Source organism: Triticum dicoccoides, chromosome 3B (assembly GCF_002162155.2).
Source record: "Triticum dicoccoides isolate Atlit2015 ecotype Zavitan chromosome 3B, WEW_v2.0, whole genome shotgun sequence".
In the NCBI taxonomy this organism is placed as follows: Eukaryota; Viridiplantae; Streptophyta; class Magnoliopsida; order Poales; family Poaceae; genus Triticum; species Triticum dicoccoides.
The window spans coordinates 583,321,014-583,331,560 of NC_041385.1; the positions used below are offsets into that span (position 1 = coordinate 583,321,014).

The 10,547-nt window shown below is 41.8% G+C and overlaps 2 protein-coding genes across 2 annotated transcripts; one reads left to right on the forward strand and one right to left on the reverse strand.

The window, feature by feature from the left end:
- The first annotated feature begins 865 nt into the window (after window positions 1-865).
- LOC119274172 (1-aminocyclopropane-1-carboxylate oxidase homolog 1-like) lies at window positions 866-3,765 on the forward strand. Its single transcript, XM_037554847.1, has 3 exons — window positions 866-1,401; window positions 2,227-2,548; window positions 3,559-3,765. The coding sequence occupies exons 1-3, from the start codon at window positions 866-868 to the stop codon at window positions 3,763-3,765; spliced, it is 1,065 nt and encodes a 354-aa protein (XP_037410744.1).
- A 1,811-nt stretch (window positions 3,766-5,576) lies between these two features.
- On the reverse strand, window positions 5,577-10,307 carry LOC119277224 (external alternative NAD(P)H-ubiquinone oxidoreductase B3, mitochondrial-like). Its single transcript, XM_037558476.1, has 10 exons — window positions 10,140-10,307; window positions 8,796-9,057; window positions 8,428-8,625; window positions 7,784-8,034; window positions 7,399-7,615; window positions 7,219-7,323; window positions 6,615-6,869; window positions 6,380-6,501; window positions 6,049-6,168; window positions 5,577-5,951 (listed from the first exon to the last, which is right to left on the reverse strand). Exons 1-10 carry the CDS (start codon window positions 10,232-10,234, stop codon window positions 5,864-5,866), a joined length of 1,713 nt encoding a protein of 570 aa, XP_037414373.1. The 5' UTR covers window positions 10,235-10,307; the 3' UTR covers window positions 5,577-5,863.
- Between the last annotated feature and the right edge of the window lie 240 nt (window positions 10,308-10,547).

Here is a 10,547-nt window from a genome sequence, read left to right on the forward strand (position 1 = left end):
GTAACTATATACAATGTACATGCATGAGAGAAAAAAACATATCTGTTTCAAAATATAAGATACATAAAAAAACATGCTGTCAATGTTTTACAACTTTTGACCACTAACACAGGAGCTCCTTCCCTCGCCCAAGCATAGAACAACAACAAATCCCCAACTGAAAAGATAAACGAAGAACATCAAGGATTCCACCAAGGCGACACCTAACGGTAGATATTGATGTACACTATGCAACTTTATTCTTGTAGGCTCTGTTGAACCTTTAAGCACAGAGTTTTATAAGACAATAGCAAATTTTCCATAAGTTGATGACTTAAGATTTATCAATCCATATCTCTTCCTATGCTAGGTGGACTTACAAAGAGAATGAAGAAAAATTATTCGAAGTCTATAACCAGCATGGATTTTTTTGTATCCCCATACTAGTGTACCCTCTATTTAGACCATTCAGTTTACGTCAGGATTCGTGCTATTCTTATATAGAAGTTTCTCTTTTTTATTTCTTCCAAACAAGAGATTTGAAATTTGACAAAGGTTCCTTCCATAGAAACAACTTAACTTATATAAAAACAACTTAACTTATGGTACTATACCCTCTTCTACACGTGAAATGGCAAGCCTCCCAGCTCGGCTCGCACAAGTTAAGTTGGCGCCAAATTAAGCAAGCTACCTCGCACTGCACGTACGCGTGAGCGTGCTCTACTGTCAAAAGCCAAAAGGCGTGCAAACCAAAGTTTGATTAGCAGCGGAGTCCGGCGATGAGACCAACGTATCATCAAAACCTGCTTCCTGTTCTAGTTCCACCTATATATAAATGGGCAGAACAGCTAGAGCACCCGCAAGCATGTTCTTGCTTAAACAAACCATGGCACCAGTTGTGGATTACAGTCAGCGTGAGATGGAGATCAAAGCCTTCGACGAAAGCAAAGCCGGCGTCAAAGGGCTCGTCGACGCCGGCGTCACCAAGCTTCCCACCATGTTCATACACCCTCCGGAGAACCTCCTCAGCTCCTCACTCCCCGAAGACGACGAGCATCTTCACAAGGTTCGCAGCCTTCGTTTCCCCGTGATTGATCTCAGCGGGTTTGATTCCTCGGAGAGTCGAACGGAGATCGTGGAGGAGATAAAGAAAGCGGCTGAGTCATGGGGATTCTTTCAGCTGGTGGATCATGGGATTCCTCTTGGCGTCATCGAGGGTGCCCAGAGAGGTATCCGAGCTTTTCATGAGCTCCCTCGGGAGGAGAAGGCAAAGTGGTACTCGCGTGACTTTGCTCAGCATGTTAACTTCTTCAGCTTTCATGGAGATTTCAAGGTGACGACCCCGGCCGATTGGAGAGATACCTTGTCTTGCAAGGTTCTTGAAGACCCTGCAAGCTTTGAAGCAATACCACAAATTTGCAGGTGATCGGTTATGTTTAAGTTAACACACTGTTTTTAAAACTTTTAAATTAGTTTCCCATGTTAGAAAAAAAGTAGTTCGTGAAAGCGAACCTCATTTATTTTTGGTAGAACATAATTACAAGTCATAGGTTAGCTGTTTCAGTCTAAGTTCAAGGTTTTAAAAAAGTGTTTTCTTTTTGAATAACTTATCCTTTTAAAAAATAAAATAACTAGTCTTTGATATATGCAGATGCACATACAACTAATAAAATTTTACTCTAATATTAGTAAATATAAAAGATTAGTGCACTTAGTATAAAGTTGAGTCACTTCTTTGGTACAAAGTTGAGTCACTTATTTTGGGACGGAGCGAGTCATATTATTTTTCTGGTTCTTCCATTATCAAAACCTATATTTTTTGTTATTTTGTGATTTTATGATCTATTCATAAATAAAATATTTATATCTAAAGAGTATTTTTAAAAATATTTTTAGTAAAGTTTAAGAGGGCTCAAACGTTTGTGCATAAGACCAGTTATGGCGATTGTGGCGTGGGAGTAGAGTTTGGACCTCTTCGACTCATGTCACTTTTATCTTCGGATATGATTCTAGTTGGTCTTCCTGTTGGGGATGATTCTTTGACTTCTATTTTTGATGAGGATTAAATGACTTTAAATTTGGTTATTTTATTATTAATATATCACTCCATTCTAGAAAAAAAATGTAATTTCTTTAATATAATAGAGATCAATCTATAAATTTATTTTACACTGTGAAAGTATAAAGGGTGCTTTTGTTTATAATAAAGATAAAACGATTTTTTTATAACATTGTGAAAGTGTACAGAGAAGAAGTGAGGACGTACATGAAAGGAATCGATGGAGTTATGAGGAAGTTGTCTGAGTTATTATCAGAAGCTTTAGGTCTTGGAAGTGATTATCTAGCGACCACAAGATGCTTCAACGCAAGGTCAATGGCGTGTCACTATTTCCCGATATGTCCAGAGCCACATTTGACCATGGGTGGGACCAAGCATACCGACCTTGGGTTTCTAACCTTGCTCCTCCAAGATAGTGTCGGTGGCCTTCAAGTTCTTCATCAAGATGTTTGGATTGATGTTCCTCCAGTCAATGGTGCATTGCTGGCAAATATGGGTGACATGATGCAGGTTCCGTTACACTTTCACGGGGATGGCTATTCCGCGCGCGCTCGTTCCAACGCCCGATTTCGGACAGCAGTCTAAACAAAGTCAAGTTTCCTTAAACAAATCTGGGTGAGGGTTAATTAAATGACGCAGCGGGCCCTCCACCGGTTGAAATCACGGGGCCAGAGAGATTTATGGTAGGAGACAGTGGGCCCCATCAACTGATTTCACGGAGCCAGACTTTTGACTTGGTTCATCAATCCCACCTGGTGGGTCCTACTTCCTTCGCTGATGTTGCCGTAAGAAAAGATTCGCTCGCTGCAGCGATCGACCGCGAAAGAGTCGTTTCGCACTTTCACCTAACCAAATTGTTACACATTAGTTATATATTTATACATTCATTCATATGAGAAACATATTTAATTGTTTATTTACTTCCGATCATAAGTCAATTATCTTATCTTCTACTCCCTCCGTTCGGAATATTTTTTAACTTAAACTATTATACTATAAATTTATTTTAGAATAATTATTGTTACAATTATATCCTAATTTAATATAATATATAAATTATATATTTTTTGAGTACCTCATTTTTGTGAATGGGTGTTGACATAAGACTGAATACAATATATTTCCAAATCTTTCATTATCTCATGTTCTAGTCTTTAATTTTAAAATTATATTAAAATAGTGCACAAACTCTGGACTATTATTAAACAGGGAAAGATCTATATGAAATGACGTTACCAATTGATATTGGACCAATCACATGCATATTTTTATTCTTGTTGTTGATTTCACTTTTTCCAAAATTGATTTTTATTTGTTATTAAAGATTTATGGAGGGTTTTGAAACAAGTTCAAAATTTATGAAAAAATTTATTCTTATAAAGAATAGACTTATTTTTAATAATTTCAAAATGAATTAGCCATAAACATGTTTTTAATAAATTGATCATCAGTGCTCATTGATCACTATGATGGATTGTTTGAAATCAAATTTCTTATTTGCTCTTTTCACAATTGTGTAGATTATTACAAACGGGGGGTTCAAGAGCGTGGAGCACCGAGTTCTGCTCAAACCAACAGTACAACCACGTATCTCCATCGCATGCTTTCTGAGCACCGATGATCTTGATAGGCCATATGGACCAATAAAGGAGCTTTTATCAGAAGATAATAGGCCCATTTTTGACCAGGTCATATTCCGGGAGTACATGAAGAAGTATAAATTATAAAACATCAATGGTGGTGAACTCTATGTATTCCATCATCCTTAGAAAAATACGGAGTAGATATTATTATAGCCGGCCATGGTTTGAGTTATTGTGCAATGTATCTCCTTTACCATAATCGTTTCGGTGTTATGATTTGTTGAATAAAATTATCAATTTGAGCGCTTGTTGTATGTTATTTTTAATCCCTGCATGGTCACCAACCGTCAGCCGTTGCTTTTGGCAAACGTGGCGACTTAGGGCATGTACAATGATTGATAAGATAGTCTTATCTTAAGTTTTGTATGTAATTTAGATATGTCAAAAAAAGATGTCTACAATGGATCATTTATTAGCCTTATCTTCAATAACTAGCTAATCCGAAAAACGTGGGGAGACATGTCGTGTTAAGTGATCACCTCTTGTCTTCTCTTAAAAAAAATTAAACTGGGCTTTAACCCCTTTCCATTGCAGAGAACGGGAATACAGCAATTCCAGAAACATGTTCAGGAAGAAGGGAAAGGGAAAAAGCGAGTTCAAGCACTGCCAGGAAGGAGAAGACAAGCCTTTTCTTACGAATTCTCTCTCCTCCACCTCATCATTTATCCCGCGTGTCACTCCTAAGATAGCATCATTGTACATGCCCTAATGCCCCGAGCGAACAAAGGGCGAGAGAGAGAGAGGAAGAGCACGCGCTCCGCTCATGCCCCCTCCGCTCCGCTCCCCCGCGCCCCCAAAGTACCACGCGCCCACCACCGCGCTCCCCGCCAGCGTTGACCCTCACTCCCCATCTGCAGCTGGTAGTGGAGCCTCCCCGCCCCGCCGTGCGCCCCCTCCGCGTGCAGAGAAGGGGCTTGGCCTGGTGATTGGGGATTCCCCCGCCAGATTTGGCGAATCCGGCGGCCCGGGCGCTACGTCGATCCTGAGATCCACTGATGGACTCGGGCGACGGAGCATCAGATCAGGAGATTCGGCTACTCTTGGCGGAGCTCGCCCGTAGGGAGAGGGCGGCTGAAAGGGCGGCGAGAAGTGCCAATGAGATCGTTGTTCGTTACTTTACCGGTCATTGATGATCTTCTGGATGAGCTACACGGTTGGGAAGAATCATTCTTTGAATCATCCAGATCTATCAATTTGCAAAGTCTCTAAGGCCGCGCTTGGTATGGTGGTAATGGTGGTAATTCAATACAGGTGTATTTTAACTTCTGGGTGGCGGAAATACAAGTGTATTTAGAAGGAAAAACAAGAATCCAAACAGGGCCTAAACACGTTATGGGCACTTCTCTACGGGGAGTAATTAGGCCACAAAACGAGAAAGAGATAGGCCGTCCCAAGAACGAGCGACGGCGTGCCCGGCATGGAACTTAGACATGAGATGCCTCTTGACGACGACCTCCACAAAGAATGCTGCGACCATGCCATCAACAAATGGCATCGCGACGCACCGAGACGGCGTCGACCGCGGTGGCGCGAGGCGTGGGCAACTACACGCGATGCCACAGCCGGCTGCGCAGCAACAGCGGCTGTACGCGACCGCGGCATGACTGATGTGGCCGTTCCAGAGAGCAAGGAGGCCACGCGAGAAGAGTTCCCTCTGCATCGGCACTGAGCACGAGGATGCTCAGGCCGTCCACCGGTCATTTAGTTGTCGTATTGTGATTAAGAAGAATCACCCGATGATTGATTATGCTCTGCGAGAATCACTTCATCAAATCGGGCACAAGATGAGGAATAAGGGCGATTGCTCCCTATTCAGCGGCCGCGACCCAAGTTTCATTTCACAAGACAAACAAAGAGGAATCTAGACTTGTATTCTCATGCAAGAAGAGCAAATATTCGTAATAAATGAGATGCAAATAAATCCTCTAATCATCTCTACTAGGGACACCTGAACGATGCAGGCGTATTAAGACAAGACATAAAAAGGATATGAACCGTTGTTCGGCATATCATACCAATAGTATCTGGTAAGAACAAAATTTGCGAACAAAACCTTGCTAAGCTATTAGCGAACTGAGCTCTCAAAATTGTGGAACAAAACGAATGGTGCGGAAGGTAGCATCAGAGTCTAGCAGATCCTCAGATGGCAAAACAAGACGAACTACGCAATCCGTAGTTCAGTTTATAGGCTGCTGGAGTCCCTTCCAAAGAAGAAACGCCTTCCCCAATCAGTCACAACTAGCATCCTTGTGCGCCAGCTGAATTGTTTGCTGCATTTGGTAAAGAGCAAATGACCATTAGAACCAGCATCCAATCAGTGCTTCAAGTGGAGAAGGAACAAAGCATACTGGAGAGCGAGAGACTTACCTTGCATAGACAGAATACCACAGCCATTGAGTGCTGTGGCCAACATGTACCCAATCACCAGGCAGCTGTGCGGCAGTCTGCTCTCCACCCAGCGGAGCAAACTGGCCGAGATGCCTGTACCTGTACATGTGCAATTTGGGATAATCAATTATAGCTATGAAAATGGAATTCTTCTATTTCTATGACAACAAATCAGCGACTCTCTGTCTGTAATCAACATATATCTACAGACCTTTACTGGCACTTGATGATAACAAAAATCCGATTTACATTTTATTGACATTGCACAGCAAAAATGCAAGGTTTACTTTTCACCAGTCCAATATATTACCTGAAAGGTTTGAACCGATGACGCCCTGCGCCCCTAATCCTCAGAGGGCCTTCAGGATTTTCTTCACAAGTATTCATCCTATTGAAGCAATCTGCCAGGTAAGCTCCCTCTTGTGCGGCAACCTGATGCATGGAACAATCATTATTACATGCTTAGCATATCATCAACGCTGAAGTTGATTTACCACTCTGCATGGTAGGCAATATTGAGTTCCTAAGTCATACACAGGAATTACCTGAGCTGTTGCTGGGAGCATCTTGACTTGCGAGTCCACTTGAGCAAGGGCTTTCTTGAATTCTTCAATGTTCAGTTCTTCTGTCTCCTTGTCTTTCAGTAGGTCATGGAAGCCCTTCATTTGGTTGGTTTTAAGATACAACTCCACCTGTGGGTACCTTTGATAGATGTCGCCAAGAACATTTTTTATGTTCTTTACAGACAGAGTGCCAGAATTATCCTTGTCTGCTACCCGGAAGATTGAATCAACATCCTCCTGTAATGAATAATAATCAAACACAGATGTCAGAAACCACTGAGATGCCGGAAAATCATGAAGTATGAACATGTATACTAGTTGGCATAGCACGGTATTTTTTTGCTAAAACAAATGTAGAGCATTCTTCTATAGGGGGACAGAAGAATTGTTATCAAACTAGCTAAACTTTTCCACCTCAAGAGAGAAAGAAAGGATACTCATGTCGATTAAAGCATCATACCAACAGAAAATATTCCCTAAAACTTAAAAGTGTTACTCCTATATAAAACTTCAAGTTCAACTCAAATGTTGAAATATCTGACATGGTGAACAAAAATGATACTTCAAAATTGATCAATGCACGTACCATCACTTTTCTTTGACTTATAGTTGCACAGTCACCAAGTGCATATACATTGTCACATCCAAGAACCCTAAGCCACTCATCAGTTGCTAGCACACGCCTGTTTGCCTACAAAAAATGTATTGAAAGTCTTAAATGTAAATAGGGAAATATGATTTGTTATGGATGCAGACCAAGATATACCTGACCAACTTGCTTCATGAAATCCATAATTATGGGACGGGTTCCAATTCCAGTGGACCAAACAGCCAGGCCGTAAGGAACAGCAATCTCTCCAGTTGTAGGATTACTCATGGTTATCGTCTTATCAGACACCTTCACGACCATAAAATTTGTCTTCAAATCTATGCCTGTCCTCTTGAACTTATCCTCGGCAAAATGGGTGATTCTTTTGTCAAACCTGCATGAAACATGAATAAAGAAATTATCACCAGATCTAAGGTATCTGTAATATATGTGCTAGTGCTGCCAGGAAATTTCTACTCCAATATAAAAGAAATGACAAAATCAAAAGTGAATATTCTACAAATGCTACAGAAAAATACTGAAGATGTCTCAAGGGTCTTACATCGTAAGGATATGCTCTCCAGCTTCAATTACTGAAATATTCACATACTTCTTTACATCAGGATACAATTTTGCCAAGTCCTCATTGACAAAGTCATGCAACTCTGCAGCAAATTCTACCCCTGTTGGGCCACCACCAATAACAACAAAATGAACGTTCTTCTTCCGCTCTTCATCAGTAAGATTAGGAAGTGCAGCTCTTTCAAAACATTTCATGACACTCTTCCTAATCTTTTGAGCATCTTCTACTTCCTACACAATAACAGATATATCAAATTACAAGAAATTGTACAAAATGTATATATAGCTGCTTTGCGATAGAATGTAACCTATAAAACACTTGCGCTCGAGGGTACGCACTCACAAGTAATGCACAGCAGCACACAACACACAGTTATCATGATGAAAGGACACAGCAAATAGATGCAAGCTGCTATCCTACTAAAGGGGACAAGGGCATAGTTTGTCAGTACGACTGGGAAAATATTGTCAATTGGAGTGTATTGCATTAAGTTGATGAATAAAGGTATGTTAAACAGAGCAGCATGCACAGTTATTTGATCAAGGTTTAGTTTGGGTTAAATCAAAAAATGGAAGTACAATTTTGTATCCATCTAATGACGGATAACACAGGTAGGTACTGACCTTCAGGAAATGGCAATTTTCAGCAACTCCTGGGGTGTTGAAAGTATTTGGTTTCGCTCCAACAGTTACAACAAGGTAATCATAATCCACAACAAACTCCCCATTGGCGTCAGCATCACCTGATTTGCAGTGGACCTTCTTGCTTGTTGGATCAATCTTGTAGCACTCTGCTTCCCAGAATCTGAATGCACCACCTCTCTGCAAAATAATACACAAATTTACCGTGCCAACTCTTCAGATATATCAATGGTATTGGTTAAAATGGTGCAATTTTACTTGCCTATAGGGTACAACATACTAGGAAGATACAAAATGATGCAGAATAGATAAGTAAGACCCACATATGTGCTATACTATCAAAACAGTACCTTTCTCACAATATTGCGAATTGGCTCCACAATACTGCGTGCTTCAACCGTGCCACATGTCACACTCGGCAACAGAGGAGTGAACATAAAATAGTTGCGAGGTGATACCACATGGACATCATACAAAGAAGTGTCGATATTTCTCAAGAAACTTGCACCTGCCCAACCAGTTCCAAGTATAACCACTTTTTTCTTGCCCCCCGTTCCATCACTGATTTGAAGAACACGGTTATCCTGGCAAGCATAGCTTAAAGTGCCAGCTCTGCAATGAGGTTGAAGAAATAAAGTGTCAAGGGTACTGGTATAAAATGATGTTCATAAACAAATAAATGCTACTTTTAACATTTATGTAGCTTATAAGCTAAAATTTAGTTCATTTACCAGTTAGTAACTTATATAACTATGACGGAGCTAATTTACTATGGTAAAGATATCCCTTATTTTAGTAATAGGTTCCAGTGGTGAACCTGGTTTGCAGGTAAAAATGGACGGATTACCTTACGAACTAGATTGTGCAACACAGCACTACAACATCAAATTGGTTTAAAACCTTACTTTTATTTTTACTGTGGTATAATTAGACTAAACATACTGTACTCCAACATAATTCAAATCACGTTTTCAGGTAAATCTTATTATTCTGCTACCTCACTGTATCCACATGGGCAACAGTTTTTAGGATTGTATAGTTGTAGCTAATACCCAACTCCACTTGTTACAAACAAATGTAAAGAAATGATCGCCTTATATACCATGCAAGGCATATTGTCTGTGTTGGCCTCGGTATCTTCAGCACTAAATAAATAATGTGATGTGGTAGGTTTCTACTTCAAAATCACAGAATTTCCGGATGCCAAGAACGACTTATAATGAACCCAGCTTGAAATTTCAGGCCGGAGACGGAAATGGAAGGATCTTGCAAGTTACAACGTAATTAACCCCTCACGAACACAACGCACGCGGCAGACAATTAGATCCATTTACTGGCTCTACAAAGTATAGATGGATCTACAAGTAATATTATCAACTCACAAGGACAAAAGCGAAACGTCATGTATAGTGCAGTAATGGAGTTGCTGGTTATCACCGGAGCAATTCGTAAATTAAACAAATCAATCAGCCCGCTTAAATCTGCCTTTCCGCGGAACTACAGATTAAGAAAATCTTAGCAAGTACCAAAAGGTGGCAAATTTTGCCGAACCAACAAAGGGCAGGCCGCACAGCTAGCGCACAATGCACAACGACGACGCGTCGCGCGTATGGATCGATCAGCGACGGAACGCGAGCAATGGATCAAAACATGAAGGGGGGCAAGGTGAGGGGGAAAGGAGACGGCGCACGCACCCTACGGTGAGGACGACGAGCCTCTTCTGCCAGCGCGGCGTCCGGCGCACGGCCTCGAGGGCGCGGCGCACCAGCGAAGCTCCCCCCGTCGACATTGGCGCTCTGTGGGCGTCGATCTGCGTGGGAGCGGGGCGGCGGTGGGGGGCGGGATACCAAGGCGAGGAGAGGAGCGGGGTTCGCTCGCTTCCGAACACGCGGCGGCGGACGAGGGAGACGAGACGGGACGTGCCTCCTCGCTTGCCTAATTATAGCAGCGGAACCAAGTAACCAACCGATGGTTCGTGCCCGGCGATTTTCCGCTCCAGCCCTCCGCGCAGGAAATGAGTCGCGCCTCACACGGTCAGCGGCGAATGTTGCGGGGGGGCCTCAGGGGCACGGTTTGAAATACGAGATCTCACGGGTGCGAAT